General features: G+C 60.1%; 1 protein-coding gene across 2 annotated transcripts; it reads right to left on the reverse strand.

The window, feature by feature from the left end:
* Nucleotides 1–2,497: 2,497 nt before the first annotated feature.
* Nucleotides 2,498–20,161, reverse strand: RGS19 (regulator of G protein signaling 19). 2 transcript variants are annotated; one of them, XM_075108440.1, is made up of 6 exons: nt 20,113–20,161; nt 7,842–7,984; nt 7,530–7,666; nt 5,040–5,114; nt 3,837–4,071; nt 2,498–3,216 (listed from the first exon to the last, which is right to left on the reverse strand). In XM_075108440.1, the coding sequence occupies exons 3-6, from the start codon at nt 7,628–7,630 to the stop codon at nt 3,028–3,030; spliced, it is 600 nt and encodes a 199-aa protein (XP_074964541.1). In that variant the 5' UTR covers nt 7,631–7,666; nt 7,842–7,984; nt 20,113–20,161; the 3' UTR covers nt 2,498–3,027. The 2 variants fall into 2 exon arrangements, with proteins under 2 accessions (XP_074964541.1, XP_074964540.1); XM_075108439.1 differs by lacking the exon at nt 20,113–20,161 and adding an exon at nt 10,826–11,589.
* Between the last annotated feature and the right edge of the window lie 610 nt (nt 20,162–20,771).

The following is a 20,771-nucleotide window of genomic DNA, read 5'->3' on the forward strand; positions in this document are numbered from 1 at the left end:
GTGTTAAAAGGGAGTCCCAGGCACTTTCCTGCTTGTGTATGCTCTGCTCTTAGCTGGATGGCTAAAAGGCAATCTCAGTTTTTGGAAGGACTGGCTGGAGAGGCTCAGGAAGAGGGGGAAATGCTGCAAATACAGGAAATTTTCCAGAGGCTTTGACCTGGAAGAGGCAGGCACGACAGATACTGGTGGGAGTTGTTAGCACTTAGCTCTGGAAATGACGGGCTTTGAAGTGAGCTCAGAGCTTGAGCAAAGCAAGCTTCAGGTGCTCTGTCTGCAAACATGGCCTTTTTTGCAGGATCAGGTTCTTTCTGGGAGGTAACTAGAACCTGGTGGGGAAATTCTGTCTGTCCTCCCACCAGCTTTCAGCCTGCAAGTTAAACTCCCTCTTCCTAACCTTTAACTGGGGTGATGTGGCATTTGGGGGGTCCCAGTAAGGCCTCTGAGTTGGAGGCTGCTCTGGAGCAGTCCTCTGCACTGCAGCTCTTGTGCTGACAAGCAGCGCAGGAGCATGTGCAGCCACATCTCTTATGGCATTGCTCCCCTGTTCCAGAGCAAAAAACAAGTATTTCCACTGGCTTTTCAGCATGCCAGACAGCAGACATTCAACAGAGACCTTGGAGATGTTTACAGAGGAGTGAGCAGCCACATGAAAGCAATGGAAAACGTGCTTGCAGCCCCTTTGAGGGCTGCACTCCTCCGGAGGCATGGATCCCAACAGGATCCTTTGCTCAGGGCTTTCACTTTACAGGGTGCAGCCAAGTCTCCCAAGAAGGAAAAGATTCAGAGATGCTGACAACTCATTTAAGCCTCACGAGTCTTGTGGCAAATGGGGTTATTCAAGCCAGGCTTGGGAAGGAAGGAACAGTGTCCTTGCAGTAACGCTTAAAAGCTTCAGCATCTGAAACCAAAGCTGGCCAAGGCCCTCTGGCCCGTGTGCTGTGTAATTACCAGTTGCTGTTGCCTTTCTTGTCTTGCTGTCAGGAGGGGAGCTGAGCTTGGGCAGTTTGCTGACAAACCTGAATTTAGGTATGGAGAGTCCCAGGCAGAAGGAGCCCCTCAAACGGAGGGAAAAGTACCGTTTGAGGACCATTTTCTGAGGTAACACCAAGGAGAGCCAGTGGGGGAAGAGCCACTGGCTAAAGAGGCATTTTGGAAGCAAGGATTCACTTATAAGGTGTTTAAAAGTGCTAGGATTAGGAGCAAGAGCCTAGACTAACTGGTGGCAGTGGGGTCTTCCCTGGGCTGAGAGCTCCACGGTATGCAGAGAGGCTCTGACACACCTGCCAAGCTGCTGGACAGCTTCAGCAATGTTCAGCCTCCAAACCTTGCGTGAAGGCCATGTGAGACACATCCTTTATTCACAGAGCAAACCAAGCACCCAGAACTAAAACCTCCCCAGCAGAGGGTGGGGAGGCTGCAGGGCTGTAGCGGTGCAGGCTCAGCACTCGCAGGGGAAAACCTGCCAGTAACAACCAAATAACAATACCAACATTCCTGAACAAACAATCTCTGGTCTCTCTCAAAAATATATTTTCTTGAACTGTATTTCCAGCTTGGCAAACAAAACTAAATTTACTGACATGAATTTCCATGCAGTCGTGCCACTAGGAAGGAAGGAACCAAAAAGCCAAGAGAATTTTTGTTTGTTTGTTTAAAAAATATCTTCAATAAAAAGAACCAGTGCTGCTCCTTCTTTTTTCTTTGAAAGGGATGGAGAGAAGGAGGGAAAAGAATAGATAATTAAGAAACCACAGACTGTTCTGGGTCAAGAAAAGCAGAGAGTAGTGTTGGTCTTCCACAGCATGGCTGAGCTGGGCAGCAGGACCCCGCTGTTGGCTTCATTTCAGCACAGAGGGCAGGGGCTGCTGGCAGAAATGTTTTAATTCTGGGTGCAGGGGCTCCAGCAAACCACTCCTCATGCTGTACAGAAATACGCAGATACTACATATCTTCCCTGCAACATTTTCCATCCCATGAGGAGCCCTGCCTGTGCCCGAGGGATGAGGGCAGACCCCTGGGCTTCTCCCTGCTCGCGGGGCAGGCGTGGGCCAGCCAGGAACCCGTGGGGTTCTCAGGAGGGCAAATACCACCTGCACAACTGGCATGTGTATTTTCCGCTTCACTGAAGTCTGTGAACCGAGGATGCAGGAAGCTCTGGGTTTGGGATCACAAGTGCGTGGTGTCCTGGGGCTGGTCTGGCACTGTGCGATGGGCACTGGGCTCCCCAGGACGGGGGCTGGCAGAGGCGGCAGCTCCTGGGCAACCCCTGCCCACCCTCCAAGCACAGCCTCATGGCACCACCGCTGCAGGGGTCCTGTCTGGCCCCTCCAGAGCCCCATGGGTGGCTTCAGCGATGGGGAGACCATGGCCCTGGGGTGCTGCCTGCCCTCTGCCTCCATCCTGCCCCAGCGCTGCCCCCCAGATCCACCGGGAATGCAAATGGAGCTGCAGCACTGCCCCCCCACCCTGTGGGCCACTTCAAACAGACGGAGCGATGTAAACCTGACACCTTTTTATATGTACAGAATGCCAACAAAAAAAGCTTTTTAAAATAAAAAGTTAAAAAACAAAACAAAAAAAAAAAACCAACAACAATCGACCTCCCCCCCACCCCAAAAGTAAACCCCCAACCCAGTCCCCAACTGGGTCTCAGTGGGAAATGGGGACCTGCCTTGTCCCCAAGTGTGGTGGAGAGGGAATAAAGTGACCTCTTCAGAACGGGGTGCGGGGGGAGCCGGGCCCCGGGCACTCTCCCGCGTGCTCCCGCAAGCTCCCCCGGCTCGCTCCGGCCAGCGGTGGGGACGGGGCAGGGGTTCAGTAGTACGAGCCGGCCCGGGCTGTGCTGCCGCAGTGGCACCAGCACCGGGGACAGTCCCGGAGGGTGGCCCAGAAACCAGGGTGACGGTTCATAGGTAAAAAGCTAAAAACTTGGGGGGGGGCTGGCAGGGAGGGCGGTGGAGGGGGGGAGGCACCAAGCCCCTCCGGCCGCCACGTCCCCACCGGCGTCCCCGTGGCCGGCGGGTGCCCTTAGGACTCCGAGGAGGAGCGGGAGACGCTCTGGAGCAGCGATCTGTATATGGCAGAGTTCAGGAAGCGAGGGTAGGAGTCTCTGTGCATAAGCGTGTAGATCTGGAGCTGCGCATCATCGAAGGTGTGCGAGGACGGCTCCTGCATCTTCCGGTTGATGACCTCCCGCACCCGCGAGTCCAGGCTCACCTGGGTGGTAGGGAGAGAAATGGGGGCGTTGAGGAACCCCCAATGCTGAGCCCCCATCCCCAGCACCCACCCCCGCACCAGCTCTCATGGGAAACTGGGTATCCACATGGCTCGTGGCCAGACGTGGGGAGACCACGGTGTGCTCTACCCCAGAGTATATATATTTGCACCAGAGCAAGGGTGTTTTGGAAAGAGCTGCAGGGAGGACTGGGGAGGTCTCTGGGTCCTCCCTGTGTCCCCTTGCTGGGCACAGGGAGGGGCAGGTTGGGGTGCTCCCACCTTGGATGCCCCCACCCTGGGGATGCTGTGAGCTGGGCTGCAGCATCTCCTCAGCCCACTGGTGCCCTCGTGAGGTTTCGGCCCCGCAGCACAACCCAGCCCGTGGCCCTGCTGCCTCTGTGTCCCGGGGGTTCTGGGGACACCCTCCCTGCGCCAGTCACATGCATGAAGTAAACCTGTTACCCTGCCCAAACTCATCCCCAACCACCCATCCCATCCCCAAATTGCCACAGGGCTGCAGCGGCAGCTGGGACAGAGCCTGTTCCCCAAGAAGCATGCTGCCAGCCCCATCTTAGCCTGAGCTACCCACTGAGAGCCGCAGGAGGGCCTCTGCCCCGTACCTCCTTGGGCGAGAGGATGGAGATGTAGTCCTCGTAGATCATCCTGGCCTTCTCATCGATGGTGTGCTTGTTGCACTCATTTTTGAGCTCCTCGCACGCTAGCCAGAAGAGCATGTTCTCCTCGCTGTACTCAGTCCGCAAGAACTCCCGGAAGATGTTGCGACCCGCCGGGCTCTTCATCAGCTTGTCGAAGGACTGTGCCCAGCCCCGCACCTCCTCCGGCGTGGGTTTGGCGCTGCCAGGCCCCAGCAGGCAAGGCAAGGGGACAGCGTTATGGTCAGCACGGGAGGGCTGTGGGCTCCCTGCTGCATCCCTCCCTGTGCGGCTCAGCCATGCTCATCCCTGGTCCCATCCTAGAGGGACCGTGCCTGAACGCATCCACCCTGCTCATGCCGAGGCTGTTCCTGCTCAGGCTCCAGCTATTACGGAGGCTTTCAGAGGTCACTCATGGGGTCTGCCCCAGCTCCGCTCAGCTGGGCTAGAGCATGAGCTTGCTTTCAGCTGAATTTTTCAAGCTGAGATGTATTTTAGTGCTGGATTTGCACAAACCCAAACGGAAGCAAAAGCCCTTCCCTTGCAGAGCAGCCACTCTGAGCTGCCCTAGCCAGGGAGAGACTGACAGTTCATCATCCCTAACAGCTGGGGGATGGAGGGAGAGAGGCTGCTCCCCAGCAAATACTCATTACCTGCTAAAGCAGGCAGGAACAATCACTCTCAGTGGCTAATTATCACGGCTGACCCCTAACCCTGCTGCACCAGGTGCTGCAGAGAGCACCCACGGCTGGGCTGCATGCAGGGGGTCGTACCTGTCCCTCAGGGAGTGGGTGCTCAGTGCAGGGCATCCCCAGAGCAGAGTGCCTGCAGGATGAGGCTCTGCCCTTGGGACATGGCCCAAAAGGTGCTGAGGTCTTTGCATGCCTTAGTTTCCCTTTGCAAGGGGCCCAAGGGCCAGAATTGCAGAGGGCTGCAGCCCAAGGCTCTGGGTTCCCCATTTCTCAGTGGGAACCAGGGACATGGCACTGGAAGCAGCACGAGGAACCCCCAAGTCCTGGCACCTCAATCCTGCTGCCCACGCGTGCACCAGCAGGCAGGATGCGGGGCTGGGTGCCACGGAGGGTGGCGGTGGGTGCCGTGTTGTGCTATGCTGTGCCATGCTGTGCCGGTCCCTCCGGCCCACCCCCGCAGCGCTGCCCAGGCACTCACCACGCTTCACAGTTTGGGATGGTCTCCAGTTTGGTCTCCCGGGACGACCTCCACGCTCGCTCCCGGTCCTCGTTCCTAACAGGGAGACAGAAAGGTAGTCAGGGGCATCGGGAACGCACCCAAACCCCCATCTGGATCCCCTGACTGTCCCTGGCCGCTGAATCTCCGCCGTGGGCACCAGCACCCTGCCATCCGGCTCCCCCCCAGCACCCAGCCTGCCCCAGCACCCGCTGCCCCAGCAGCACCCCAACTTCCTTGTGCAATTTTAGCATCATCATGAAAGGGTGCTTCCTGCAGTCGGGCGCCGCTGCAGCCCCAGCCCTGCTCCACCACCCGGGCCGAGCGCCAGGGCCGAGCAGAGCCGGAGCGGCCGCAGGGCCGGGCAGCAGCAGCCGGCAGAGGTCAGTGCCGGCTCAGCCCACGGCAAAGCCATTGTGAACCACCACGAATAAACACCACTAAATACATAAATGGGGGTGGGTGCAGGATGCAGGGCTGCAGCCACCGGAGCTCAGCGCCATGGTGCGCTTGGCCCCCATGCCTGGTTATCACCGTCTCCAGCTGGTGACGGCCCTGGCTCGCCCAGGAAGCTGGTGGCTGGGGTAGATGGATCAAGGGCTGGACCCTGCACCCCCAGGACACCCCAGCACCAGTTCAGCCCAGAGGCCGAGCATGGGATGGAAGTGCCGGAGCTCAGGGGTGCCGGCATCCCTTGTCCCCCTGTCCCTCTCCCCTGGGAGTGCTGGTGGCACAAGGGGAGAGCAGCCTCCAGCCAACTTCCCTCGGGCCCCCCCAATTCTGGCACCCGGTGCCAACCGCAGCACTTCCTGCTTGCAACACCGTCCCTCGCCACTCACACAGGATTAAATGTGCAAACTTCTCCCCCAGTGGCACAGGCAGCTGGGGTGAGCGAAGCTGCAGGCACGTCCCTTCCCCCACTGCCCCTGGGGCTCGCTGCCTGACATGCCTGAGACCCAAAATGGTTGGCACCAGTCCTGGTTGCTCCAGGACTGGGGTACAGGAGGGATTTCTGTCCCATCTCTGCTCACAGGCTCTTGCAGAGACAGAGGAGGGACACAGGGAAATAGCCAAATGCCATGAGCTCAAGGCAGCATCAGGGAGGGAGATGTTTGGGGCAGGCTGCAAGGGGAGCCGCTTACTGCACTCGCTGCCATGCAAATGTGAGGAAACAAGATGGGATCAGGTGAGATGGGGCCCCAAGGACACAGCAGGGGTTTTCATGGGGCTGATGCATCAGTGCTGGGGATGCACTGTGGGTTTGCACGGGGTGCAGCTCCAGGGTTTCTTGCTCCTCCAAGCTCGGAGCTGTCAGTGTCTGTAAAGTCAAAGCTGCTGCAAAGCCCAAAGCCATCAGCAGCCTCAGAGCGAGCTGATGCTGAGGATGGAGAAGAGCAGATGGGCTCTTCAAAATCTGCATTATCCAGAGAATAAGGAGCTGGGGATCCTCAGAGAGGACAGGAGATGCAGCTGCAGGCAAGTGGCTGGTTACATCCTTGGCTTTGGGCAGCACTGGGAGGCTAGGGCTGGACTCTGCACCCATTGCTCTAAGGCAGAGCTGCCCAGGAGTGCTCCCATGGATGAGGGCCATCCACCTCAGGCAGGGCACTGCAGCTGCGAGAAGGCAGCTGTGATGCTGGGCAGGGAAACACAGCTCTCCTCCTGCCCTGACCTGCCTGAAACGGGCAGCAAAATCCTCCTGCCTGCACAGTGCTGCAGCCAGAGGTCCCACTGCTCAGCCTTGCTGCTCAGCCTTGCTGCCCAGCCTTGCTGCCCTGCCCAGGTGCAGCCAGGTGCCTGAGGGGGGTGGGTTGGGGACACAGAGGTCAGACAGCTTGGCCAAGCACCACGCTGTGCCACTGGCACTGCCTGCAGCTTCCCCCACGCAGCCCGTCCGGGGGCGTCCAGCCCCAGCAGAGCTGTCAGGACAGTGCCAGAGGCGGGTTTCCCCGTGCCGCTTTGTGCTCTGGCTATTTTAAAGGATTTGGCTGACAGGCAGGAGTCACGATGCACCAAGGCAAGGTTTGGCTTGGGCTCACAAGCTTGCTAGGCTCCATGCAGAGGAGAGCAATGTGCTGTGGCCAGAACACCATTTACACCCACCCGGCTTCTGAGCCCCCACCCAACACAAGCACACAAGCAGCCCAGAGGCTCAGCTCGGTGAGCGGGGCTGGCCCCATCCCAGCTGCCCTCCCGCACCCACTGCCCGTGGTGCTGCATGGGTGCCAGGATCTGCACTGAAGGGCTGCAGAGCACCCAGGGGTGGGAGCTGCCGTAGGAGCCCCTCTCCCTTGAGCCCAGGCATCTGCTTGGGCAGCAGCCGTGTCCAGGTGCTTAGTGCTGCATGGAGCACAGAGGACCAGCACACGCAGGTGACCCTCACATCTCCGCTCCTTATGGGACGACGAGGCGGGCGGGTGATGCTTGCCAGCCCCGCAGGAGCCTTGGGCCGGAGCGGGCGGTGGGACGTACCATGAGCAACTGCAGCAGCAGCACCAGCAGAAGCAGCAGGCGTTGGGGCGGTGGTTGCTGGCGGGTTGCACCGTTGTCGGAGAAGTCTCATGCCGGGACATCGGAAGGGGTGTCTCTGCGGACGCGGGTCCTGCGTACTGAAAGGCAGGAGGGCAGGGAGCGGGTGAGCTAGCTGCTGATGATTATCCTCCCCCATGTGCAAGCACCCAGAGGTAAATGAGGGACCCCTGCCCAGTGACTTGCTGGGATTTAATTTTGGCTCCCGCTTGCTGTCCCGGCCACCAGCCAGCCCCAAGATGGACACCACCTCACCTGCGTCCCAGCCTCATACACGGTGGACGGGGTTGGGTCGTGCTTCAGGGGCTCTTCTGCTGCTCTCCGCTCCTCCCAGCCCGTGGGTGAGCCGTGCCTCCGAGACCTCCCAGCTAATGTCCCTGCCGCCTCCTGGACAGAGCCTGCGGGGAGGGAGAGGAGCGGCACCACGTTACCTTCACAGAGAGACCCCCTGGCTTCGAGCAGCTCTGAGGGGGGCTGCTCCGGGCTGGGGAAAGCCCTTTGCAGGCAGCGGGTTGGGGCATGGCAGGCAAACAGAAAGGGTGCAAGAAAAGGAAGTGAGAAGGAAAGGAGGAGGGGAAACATGGCGGCAGATGCTCTGCCAGCCCCACGCTTCGCCCAGGACCCCCTCCCACGCTTTATCGGTGCTGCCGAGCCCTGCAGGCAGCAGTGGGGCTGGGCAGGGCGCCGGCGTCAGCGACAGCCTCATGCGCCCCAGGCTGTGCCCCATGCCGTGGGGAAGCATGGCCGGATCCCCCCAGCATGTTTGGGCCTGGGATGGGGAAGTCGCAGCTACTCCACGGCATCATGTGAGTGGAAGGAAACAGGGTGGGGAGGGGGATTTTTCACAGCTCCCAGAACTAAACCAAAACTTGCCCCGTGCCAAGTGTTGGCTGAGTCCAGCACTCTGCACTGCTGCTGCAGAAGAGTTCCTTCCCCTGTGCTCACAGGCCTGCCTGTCCCTGCCTGCACCACTGGTCCCGCTTGGAGCAGGGATGGTCCCAGGCAGGAGTGGTGCCAGGACTCAGCACCCACCTCCACGTGGGGTGGTGGTAAGGATGTGGTCATGGCCGGCTCTGCCTTCCTGTGCCCCGCCGAGGGTGGTGGGCAGCAATCATGGTCCTTCCTCTGCCAGAGGGAAGGGATGGGAGTGGGGGGGACAGCGGGCATGGAGAGCCCCCAGCACCTCAGACCCAGTGTCCCTGTCTCAAGCTGCCCCAGATCTCACCACCTCAGGTCTGAGTCCTACTGTGGACTCAGCAAGCAGAACGGAGCCAGGATGCGGGTCCCAGCTGGGGACAGGGCTGTCCCCAGAGCCCCTCGTGAGCCCGCGTTGCCCCTGTGGGTGCAGACCCCCCCACCCCCACCACAGCCATCACCTGGCAGCGCCTTCAGTGAGCTCCTCGCCCAGGCCCTTGCAAACCCTCCCGCTGGCTCCCATCACTCCCGCAGGAACGAAAAAGGAGAAAGTCTGCGTTTCGCTCCCAATTGTCCCTATTTATAGACCGAAGTGCTGGCAGGATGACTGTGACCTTGTCACCCAGCTCAGCAGCAGGCTCTGCTCACTCTCGCACCACGCTGCCCTCAGGTCCATTTAACCCCCTTCATTTTTCCCTTTCCTTTGCTTCCCCCTGCCCACCCACGGCGACATCCCGCTGTCGAGCCCACTAACCCCACGGTGCCACGGCCACGCTGCCATGCCCAGCGCTGCTGGGGGGCTGCAGCCCCATGGCAGGGCGGGGGGAGCCAGTCTCTGGGCATGGCTCCCAGTGGGGCTGCGGCACTAATTACAGCAAGGGGCGATCAGGAGGAAAACGTGACAGCTGGGAAAACCCTGCTTCCTTCCAGTGTGCCCCGAAGCAAAGGCAGCCCCGGGTCTGCTGTGGTGCTGGGGTGTGGAGCAGGCGGATGGGGAGTGGCCAATGGACAGGGACGTGGGGACAGCTGTGGCATTGCTCCAGGGGGACACCTAGGCATTTTGCTTCTGAGGCTGGTGCTCAACCTTGCCCAGAGCAGTCCTGCAAGCGGCTGAGCCAAAACACCCTGGAGAGGCAGCGGGATGGAGCAGCATCCCCCACAAGGAGCATCCCCTCCTGACGCCTGCGGGGTGCACTCAGCACCTGGCCAGGAGGCAGGGTCAGCTCGCTACCCTGCCCAGGCGCTCTGGCACCCACCCAGCACCATCTCGGCTGCGTGGTCTGCGCCAAGTGGGATAGGAAGGAGAAGGGAATTGTGGGGCTGCAAAGGGCCCCTGGCCCATGGCACCGAAGGGCAAAGCCAGTGTGCTCTGAATTCGGTTTGCCAGCCCCATGCACCCCTTAACGCTCCCATAGCACCGCGCTGGTGGGAGCCGAGTGCCACGGGGCTGCCGGCGGCTGCCCCAGGGCCGGGCACCGCTGCGGAGCTGCGGGTGTGGGTGCATAAGGAAGTCCTGGCAGGCGGCAGAGCCTGTGATCACCAGAGGGAAGGCGAGGGCGCGCGTGAGGCTGCAAAAAGAGGAAGGATGGCAAAAAGGGGACGTTTCCCAGCAGAGAGAAGAGACGCCCCAAAAGTTGCCCTCGCTCAAACCCCATGAGCTCCCTGAGCGCTCTGCGAGTCTTTGCCATTGTTGTCTGGTGCCTGGTGGCTGCAGCACCCAGCCTGGGAGTCCCCGTGTGCTGGGTGTCCCCGGGCCATGCCAGCTCACGCGGCTGTGACGTCCCCACCAAGCCTGGCACCGCCCCATCCTCTCCCTGAAGACAGAGGGGACCCCACACACAACTGAGTAAGATGAGCACTGCCCAAAATTGCTTTCGAAGGGAAACCTCCCCTTCCACTGGGCTGCTCCTTGCTGGGACACTGGGTCGGCCCTGTCCCATGCAGCTGCACACAAAGCGTCCTGTGCCCTGCTCAGGCTGGGCAAAGCAGTCGCCAAAATCACCCTGTGCGAGCTGCAGTGGAAGCTGTGGCATCAGTGTGCCCACGGAAGCAAAACAAAGGTGACACCAAATACTGGCCACAGGCATGACACCCCTCCATGCACCCCACTTTCCCCAAATGCCCCAGCCGGCGATGATGCCCTGACCAGTGTGGCATCCTCTTCCAGCAACCCCCCCTGCAAAGCAGGGCACAAACCAGAGCCCACCCCAGTGTGGTGGCACCCCTGGCACAGCTTGCGTCCCTGGTGTGCCCACCCAACCCGTGCTGTGGCTGGTGGGAGGACCTGGGGGGCACAGGGGGAGCTGCTGTTGGCGCATCCATACCTGCAGCCTGGCCATCGCGCGGCGGCGGCGGGTGCCAGCCAGGGTGACCCTGGCCGGCTCAGGGGGTGCGAGGCATCACCAGGACCGCCGGGTCTGAGGGCAGGGAGATGGGAGAGAAAAGAAGAGAGAAAGAGAAAAGAAAAGCGGCCGAACACATCCTCTCACAGGAAAGGGAGTGGTAAGGGAAGTGGCAAACTCAACCGAAGAGTTCAGACCTTTTTTGGGAAAGCCCCGGCAGGGCCTGGCTGCTCTCCTCGCCGTTCTGCCACGGGGCCAGCCACCCTGACGGGGCAGGAGCGGGGCAGAGCGAGCCCCACCAGCCACTGAGCTGGGTTGTGCTCCTGCTTCCCATGCCTTGGATGGATCCAGGTGGCTGCTGCAGACATGGGAGCAGCAAAGCCAGGGCTCCCCAGCCGGGAGGGCACCTGCTGCAGTGCCGGCTACAGCCAGATATCTTGGTGATAACCTGGGCACACTGGTACTGGAACAGCCCCACGGCGAAGGAATCGGCCAGTGCGGCTTCCCTGAGGAGTGACAGGCAGGGTATGTCCCCAGGGTGGGCACGGGCCAGTCCCTGGCACCCAGCTAAGGCTGCTTCCAAGGGACAGTGCTTTCTGCCAGGCTGTGCCTCAGGCATCCCCATGGCTCCAGTGCCTCACCCCGCGGGGTGAGGATGCCAGCAGCAAGGTGGGCAGCGAGGGAAGGGAGCCGGTCCCCAAGGGTGGGCTGAGTCAGAACCTCCTGCCATGCCTCCCAGCAGCATCATCCCTGCGACGCGGGGATGTGCCAGCCTGCCTGCCACGCATAGCGAAGCCTGGCTCCCTCGGCCAAGAGTGACTCACAAAGTTGTTTGGTTTTTTTCCTCTTCAGGAAAAAAACCCCAAAAAACAGAAGAGTGAGAGAGAAATCAGACACCCAACCTCCGTTTCCTTGATTAAATTTGTCCTCAGCACCGCTGTGGGCGGAGGGGGCTCCAGCCCTGGCACCACACCAGTGACTGAAACCAGTTTGTGGCCTCTGCTGGCAGCTGCCCCCTCACTTACGTGGGCTCACAGTGGCTGCAGGTGGAAAACGGAGAAAAGTGGAGTAAGAGGGAGGGGGGATGCTGGCACCCCCGCACGCTCCCCCAGGGCCGCAGGGCTGGGCCAGGCGCCCGGCTGCGGCGTGTACCCGTTATCAGCCCGGCCCAGTGCCCCGCTCGGCGCAGCCGCTTCCCTCGCCTTCCCCGGGGAGGCCGAGCTGTCATCTCCTCTCTTCCCAACACTGCATACCCTTGCACCCAAAAACCAATGCAGTGACACCGCGGCTGTCCCCAGCCTCACCCGTCTGGATGGAAACCCTCCCCCTCACTCAAAAGTCACCCTCAGTTTTGGCAGCTCCTTTTTCTGCTGGCGCCCACCCGGCCATTGCTGCCATCCTCACAGTGCCCACCACCGCTCCTTCTCTGGTCACCTGAACTTAATTTATTTTCCAGATGGTTGTCTAGGATTCCCTCTGCCACTACTGGGCAGGGCCAGCTCCGAGAGCTGGGGGATGCTGGGATGCAGCCACACTCCCACAGGGGAGCACCCAGCACCCCCAGCTCACCAGCCTTGGGGCACCCACTGGCACCAAGGGCATTTTTCTTCTCCGGCCACCTCCAGCCACGGTATGAGCTCTCTGCCCCAAGAGGGACCTTCCCTTCATATTTTATGGGTCAAAACTGTGAGGGCAGCTTTGCTGCTCAACACAGACCACCATGGGGATCGCTTGGCTGGGGGCGATGCACAAATCCCCCCAGTGCTGGCAGAGACACCATCCCTGCCAAGCTGCTGGCACACCGGAGCCCCCGCTGCAGCCCAGCAATGCCTTGGTGCGGAGCAGTGCTGGATCCAGCCCCTCACCGCGCCTCGGAGAAACTGCAAAACGTCTGTGACCTGCAGGACCAGCCACGCTGGATCAGTGCAAGCAGAGCTCAGCAGCCCCGGCTGCCTGCATACCACTGCTGGATTCTCCACTGTCTAATAAGGGCTCAGCCCAGCCTGCACCTTCCCCACCTCTTCCCTGTCTTTCTCCCAGGAAAGAACCAACACCTCCAACCTCTGCCAAATTTGGCTGAAACTGGCCACCGAGTGCAACCAGATGTGGGCCAGCCCTGCAGGCAGCCCCAACATGCAGTGGGGGGCTGGCACCCCTCAGGCCCCCCTCTGCCGGGGTTACCCCGCGGGCAGGCGCCGCTGCCGAGCCCCACAGCTGCCGCCCGCCCCCGCAGCCTGCCCCAGCCACCTGCCAGTGGCACAGGAAGTTTTAGGAGCTATTTTCAGACTCAGCTTTTTCTTTTCACCCCTTCAGCTATCTATTAGAAAAAGACTGAAGAAGAGAGGCTCAAGCTCCCCAACTCTGCAGGAACGGGGCTGGGCTGACCCCAATTGCACAGATGTGGCAGGGGTCCCGAGCCAGGTCGGGCTCCCCTGGTCCAGCTGGGATGAGGGGGTGGTGATGCTCACGTGGCTACGTCCCAGCTGTGTCCCTGCCGCCCTGCTGAGCGCGTGTTGCTGATAACACCGGCAGATGTGCCAGCGCACGTGGCAGAGGCAGCAGCAGCAGTGAGCGGATGCCTTTGGGGGAGCTCCTTTGCCCAGCAGTGATTTTTCTGCCATCCCCTGAGACTGGAAAGGCAGGTCCTGGCAATGGGAATCAGGAGATGCTGCAGTGTGCCCCAGCACCTCCCTGGTCCTTCACACCACAAGGGCCAACAGCTCTGTGGGGAAGAGGATGATGCTGGGGTCCTTCTCTGGACTGCCTGTCTCCTCTGATCTCTGCTCCTCTCTTGCTTGCAACTGGGGTGCATTTCTGCACTGAGCATCCTCTGAGCCAACCCCCACCGCAAGCCCTCCTGAAAGGACCACATGAACCTCTCCAGCACCCACTGGAAAGAGGCAAGCGGACCCACAGCTCTATGCTGGTGTGGCCACCATGGCTGAGACAGCCACCGCTGGGACGATGGGTGCAGCACTGCCGGCACCCTCCCCTCCGGCCTCGGCTCTTGCACAGAAACAGAGTTAATTATTTCATAGCATAAAAATAGCACCCGCGACAATCAGCTGGGGGATTTAATAAGGCAAGCCCTGACAATTATGTTTCTATTAGTAGAGGTATCATGGCGTTGTTAAGGCAGGCTCCTATTTAGCATTTGGTAATGATCCATGCGAAAACAGAAGAAAGATCATGGTAATCAATACTCAACAGGGGCTAAACTGCACAGACAGAGCCCAGCGGCTGACAGGAGGGAAGGGAAGAGGAAAAAGAGGGATGCAGCATTGGCAGGGTGAGGGTGAGAGCTAAGCCAGGTGGGTGGCAGGGTGCTCCTCGTTCATGAGGTGCTGCCAGCCCAGGACCTGCTCATCCCCATCCCAGTGCATGCCAGCACGGGCAGCTCCATGACCCCTGGAGGCCATGGGACAGAGGAGGAGGCATTAGTAGTAACTGGGGGGACAGGGATGCTAGGAAGACCAAGGATAAGAAGACAGGGAATTGCCCTTTCCAAGGAAATGAGGAACTAGACAGAGAACCAACCCCAGATTGGGATGAAAAGGAGGGACGCTGTGTCACAGGGAAATGCTGGATCAAAGGGGTCGCTTACCACGGCTCCGAGCGCTCCCTGATGCAGACGAGGGGAGATTTTCTCCCCAGCCCCAGCACAAGACCAGATCCTGCTGGGTGCATCCGGAGACCCATGCCAGCATGGGAGCTGGCGGCCAGGTACAGGGAGGAGGTTTGGGAGCCTGCACCAGCATGGGCGGGAGGTGGGTCTGGCTGTGCCAAGGACAGGTCCGGCCCTGCTCTCCAGCCACACTCCCTGCCCAAAGCGTGGCCCTGCGTGGCATTGATGTGGTCAGGGCAGGGCTAAGCCCAGCAGCCAGCTCGACCAGCGGTGGGACCGGCCGGGCTGCAGCCACACCGGCACAATGGCTGGGAACAAGGGGACCACCCCGCAAACACTGAACCGCAGGGACATTTGCCCACAGCAGTTTACTCGCCCGGGGTGCTGCAGGCCCTGCTGCCCACACACTGCTAGCCCTGACGGATGCCTTTTGGGGTCTGGTGTCAGGCAGATGTTATGCCTCGCCAGTGAGCACCCAGGGCTAGGATGTCCCCCCAGCCCCAGATCAAATACCACCATGGGTCCTGGGAGCAGAGCTTGCAGGATCAAGCTTTCACTTGCACCAGTAAGAAAATTTCCTCCCATGTCAGACTTTGGTCCTACATTAAAACAGCGAAGGACTAAGGAAGGAATCCCCCAGGACCTACAGCCAAATACCCAGGGCAAGGGACATTTGGTGACCCAATGCCCCGTCCCAGCTCCGGAGCATCCCAAGGGACATATGTGACCCCTGTGCTGCAGCCACTGCAGCCTCACCGGCACAGGGCAGCAGTGATGCTCTGTCCTGCCCCAGCCATGACAAGCAATTGGGAGCTCTGCAAGCAACCCATGTCCTCCGAGACTGGCCACGCTGGTTATTTAAAATCTGACCAAAGGGGTAAAAAGACAGCGGGGTTTGGCTCAGCCATGCCTGGGGAGGAGCTGGCAGCATGGGGAGGAAGGATGCACTGTCACCCTGCATGGCCCCTGTGCTACAGAGGTGGCCTCAGCCCCAGGGCAGTGCCAGGCAGCCTCAGCCGCTGCAGCCCGTTCCGGCTGAGGACGCTGCTGCCAGACAGGGCTACAGGAGCCTGGCCATGGGTGGATGCCCATTGCAGGCATTCTGGGCTCAGATTGCTGTAGTGGCCCTCACTGGGGATCTCAGCGAGAACCTTGATGTGACAGGCCATGGTGATGCCCTTCACCAAGACCCCGTGATGCTGCAGGGCTCGGCTGTACCATCAGGGGACACAGGAGCTCGCCTGCCACCGCTGTCATGGCAATACGTTTCCCCAGCCCCAGATCCCCTTTGTGAGCTCTCTCCTCATGCTGAAATCTGCACCAGACTTGCAGGCAGCATCTTTCCTTGTTTTTTCTTGTTTTAAAAGGCTAGCCTGAAGCTTTCCCTTCCTTTTCTAGGGTCCCTGACTGCTAATGCCAATATGTACCTGTTTGTTCTTCTCCTGCCCTTTGCACTGAAACGCTGCTTGGGCATTTGCCTTCTGTCGGAGGAAACTACTTAAGCCCAGGTTGGGTTCATGCCTGCAGGAGAGGGAATGATGGGAAAACCCAAACCCTTAACCTCAAACCTCTTTGTTAGCTCCCTGACCCACTCTATACTGAGACAGAGGTAAATCCATCTCTGGGAGCAGGCTGCCAGCACACCCACAGCCCGTCCCCATGCACCCAGAGCCACGGCCACGTGCGAGGACATCAGGGGCTTCGCTCCCCCTGTGCCCGTCCTGTTGCTGCCCTGGAGCCTCTGCAGCATTCCTGCCTCCAGAGTGGGCAAGTGCTGACAAGCAAGTCTGGAGAGTGGCAAAGCTGGGCCCCCAAACTCAGCAGATCTTCACAGCCTGAGCAAAGAGCCCTCAAAAGGTCAAGTGAGGCTGTTTCCAAGTTGTTAGAGAACTGGAAGGGCAGCTTGTTATAAAACTCTACTATACATTTTCCTGCTGTCAGGAAACCCCCTTTTTTCCATGTCTAAGATGAATGTTAAAGCTGAAGCCCAAAGGACTTTGTTGTTGTTTTTGTTGCTGTTGCTGCTCCACCCTCCTCCCGGTTAAATCTCTGCTTCCACGAAATGGCCAAATTCAGGAGGTTTTGCAGGACGGGTGAGCAGCAGAGTGCTCCCCGCCTCTCCCAGTAAACACACCCAGGACAGCCAAGGTCCCATGGACCCAGAAGAGCCGATGGGGCAGGCTGGGGCATCACCCTCCGTGCCCACTCCAGTGGCCGAGGATGGGGGAAGTCACAGGCAGGAGGTCTCTGTCACCAGTCCCTACCAAAGAAGGAACCCAGAGGACTTCCAGCCAAAAATAACAGAAATAAAATAATTCTCCATGCTCCCAAGGAGTGCTTTCGCAGAAGGGCAAAGGGTCAGTCAAAACTCAGGGGTTTCCGTCTTGTTTTACACAATGCTCTGGATGCAGAAAGAGCCAGGATTTTGACTTCACTACAGTTTTACCCCAAAGCCGCTGGTACCTGTGTCCCCAGGTCCCACACAGCACCCAGACAGGCTGGGGGGCTGCACAGGGGAGTCATCCCACAGCTCGTGGACCAGCACAGCCCCAGCTTGGCAGTGGGTTGGTGGCTCCTGCAGAGCATGCACAGCTGGATTTAAGATGTTTGATCCCTGTGAAAAGTTATGGGTGTCCTTCAAACTCATGGGCACAGTGGGGAGAGCTGGCTGGTGGAGTTATTTGCCACAGACAGTGCCACAGCTCAGTGCTACCGTTCCATGGCACGGCAGTAAGGATTTGGGACCTTCTGCAGGTCACCCTCCCTGTGCTGCATGGGGCAACCTGTGGCAAAGCAGCTGGGGAAAGAAACGGGCTGGCTGAGCCCAGTACTGATGGAAACAAGCTGGAGGAGGCCCATGTGGTGCTGGGTACAGGACAGTTTGAAAAGGAGATGCCTGCAGCGCTGGATGCCCCTTCCCTGAGCCGGCTGGAGCCAGGGGCGGTGATGACCACTGCAGAGCAGCTTCCTGGTCTGCGATGGGGCTGCTGGAGTCCCTGCAAGCCGGTGTGTTCAGTTTCTTCCCCTCTTACACCACAGAAGATGTCAGGCACTCTTCCCCATCCTGTCCTCCCCACGGGTGAAAACCATGTTGCAACATGTTGGGGGGACGAAAGTAACCCGTGATAAGGTCCAGTATCTTTTCTTCCCCCCAAATTAAGAGGTAGCCATGAAAAAATGTATATAAACAACTGGCTTTAGATTCACCCCTCTCTGAACAGCTTTTGTAATGGAAATGCATAGAGATGTGCAGAGACGAATAAGGAACTGAGTAATAGGAAGTCTCGGTGAAGACTGTGGGCACCGGCTCACCCGGAAGCTGCTGTTATTCCAGGCAAGAGGCCGAAGTGCCAAACCCCAAGAGCATGTAGCGTGGTGGCACAGAGGCAGCAATGCATGCCAGCCTTGCTCTGCTGTGGCTGCTCTGCTTTTGGGGTGCTCAGGCATGGCTGGGGGTTGGTGCAAGAAACCAGCCCAAGGAGCAGGAGAAGCTGGAAGGGAAAGGCAGGGCTCCCCATGGGATGGCTTAGGAGTGGCACCAGCACCGAGAATGGCTCTTATCTCCTCTTGAGCTGACTTTCCAAAATAGTTCTATCCAGAGGACTAAAATTTGGGAAAAAAAAAAGAGAAAAAGCCACAGCAGCTTGAGCTCATGCTCTGCAGAGGTCAAGGAGCAACACGGCAGCTGCTTTGCTACTCCAGACCTGTTGCTCACAGGGAAGAGCCCTAAGCACTGAGCTCACCAGCCCCCTTTGCACGAGCCCAGTGGAAACTCAAGATGCTGTAGCCCACGTCCAGCCTAAAAGTGAGATTACAACCAAAGATAAGCAAAGGCAGGGGAGGATGCACTTTGGGAGGTGGCAGAGATGTGCTGCTCCTGTGCCATGGGCAGTCTCAGCATTAACTACTCTGCCAAGGTATTTTTCTCCCTTACCCTCTCAGGGTTTGAGTTGCATTATCTGATTATCTGCTTTCGGTTCCTTCTTTTTTTAATAACAATATCAAAATGGGCACCCACACCCTGATTGAGATATATTCATGTCACTAAATTCCTGCTTCTCCACTATAATCTTATGTCGTGGAGTTTGTTTAATTGCTGAAGAACATGACTGTATTTTGATTAGCGGCTTGAGTCATTTGTGGGGAAGGGCTGACGCGGAGGAGCTAAAATCCTTGTAGGGAAATCTGATGTGGCGCTCTCCCTTGGGAAATATTCTGAAATATGTGCCCACTGGGGCGACCTGTTTTCCCAAAGAAAACAATATCCACCAGGCCAGCAAACGCCACAGGCTCCGCTCATCCAGTGTGAACACCGGACGAGCGTCTCTATTGACGGGGATGGTGGAGACGCATCCAGAGGGGAATGAACTCCCCCCGCAGCAGGGAAATCCCTCCCACTCACTTAACACTTTTTGTTTAGTTTCTTAAATAAGGCCATGGATCTGCGCCAGAGCAGCCTCATGGAAGTGGCGGGGAGAGACAGCTTCCTGGAGGAACCTCTCTGTGCCCAGAGACACACCGTGATCCACACATGGAGCAGCTATGATGGCTGTGCCTGGCCCTCTCCCATCCCTCGGCCACAGGGACAGGGTGCCAAGTCGCGGCATCCCGCAATGCTGCCCCCATGATGGGCTCATGCAGGGCGACGGTCGGATGTCACACCCCTACAGGGGAGTGCCATGTCCTGGACACCACCGAGCCAGGTCCCCCTGCTCGACCCTTTGGCCACACCGCTGGGGAACCTGGCGGGTACCGGAGCCCGCGGTCGCCCTGACCTAAGCCAACCTTCCCAAGGCCCCGGCACTCCCTGCTACTCTGGCCGGCCAGGTCAGGGCTCCCCATCGCTGCTGCTCTTATGACAAGGCATGGCACCCCTTTGCATCGGGGGCATGGGGAGCCCACCTGGCTGAGCCTGTGCATGGATGCTCCAGCGCCATCCTGGCACCCACCTGCGGGTGTAAGGAAGGCCGGGGTAGCCCTGGGCCGGGGAGGCCTCCGGGAGGGGATCCTCCCTGCAAGCTCCCGCCCTGGGCTGGGCAAGCCCCGGTGCAGGCGGCCCTGCGGCTGGAGGGTGCCCCCCTCCTTCCTCCTCCATCCTCCTCCTCGCAGGAGCCCTGCCCTCCCCCGGGGTGATGCGGCGGGGAAGTCCCCCCCTCCCTGCCCGGTGCTCGGGGTCCCCCCGCTCTGCCGGCCGGTCCCCACGGAGCATCCCGATGCCCCCCCCCGCCGGCCCTCGCACATGGGGCTGGTGACAGGCAGCAGCTGGACACACGGACGCACGCACACAGACACACAGCCCGACCTCTCCATCAACCCCCGGCGCTCCGCGGTGCTTGGTGCGTGTCCGGGGGCGGCGGGGCGGGGGGGAAGCGTGCAGAAGGGATGGTGCACGGGGCGGGGGGCGCATGCAGAGGGGGGCGTGCAAAGGGGGGCGGACGGCGGGCGTGCAAAGCGGGGTCCGCCCGGGGGAGAGGGGTGCCCCCGCAGCCCGCGGCGAGGGAGGCGAGGCTGGGCACAGGGCGAGGGAGGGGGCGATGGGCCCGTGTCCCGTCCGTCCGTCCGTCCGCCCGCCCCCCCTCCCTCCCCGCGGCATCCCGCGGGCGGCGGCGGCCCCGGGCCACGGCGCGGGGTACGGGGTACTCACGGGCCGGGCATCCGCGCCGCCGCCGCGCAGCGCCGTCCGCGGCCGCCGCTGCCCCGCTGCCCCCCGGCCGCGCCTCTGCGCTGCCTCCGGGCTCGGCACCGGAGGGAGAGGGAGAGGCAGCGGGAGCGGAGCGGAGCGGCGCGGCTGCACTGCGCAGGCGTCCCCCGGCCCCTGCGATTGACTTCCTAAAGCAATTGCAGCTTTGGCACTTCCTCACGTCAAAACACACACACACACACACACGCACGCACACCCAGCGCCCAGCGCCGGTGCCCAGCGCCGGCACCGACTGCATGCACCCAGCGCCAGCACCATGCACCCAGTACCGGCACCCTGCAGCAGCACCAGGCACCCAGTACTGGCATCCAGTACCAACACTATGCACCCAGTACTGGCACCCCGCACCAGCACCAGGCACCCGATACTGGCACCATGTGCCAGCGCCCAGTATGGGCACCCAGCACTGGCACCTTGCAGCAGCACCTACTACATGCACCCCGCAGCAGTACCATGCACCCAACATTGGCACCCTGCACCAGGCATTTGGTACTGGCACCCTGCACTAGCACCCAGTATGGGCACCCAGCACCAGCACTGACTACATGCACGCAGTGTGAGCACCATGCTTCCAGTACTGACACCCTGCAGCAGCACCAGGC

Source organism: Phalacrocorax aristotelis, chromosome 13 (genome assembly GCF_949628215.1).
Source record: "Phalacrocorax aristotelis chromosome 13, bGulAri2.1, whole genome shotgun sequence".
Lineage (NCBI taxonomy): Eukaryota > Metazoa > Chordata > Aves > Suliformes > Phalacrocoracidae > Phalacrocorax > Phalacrocorax aristotelis.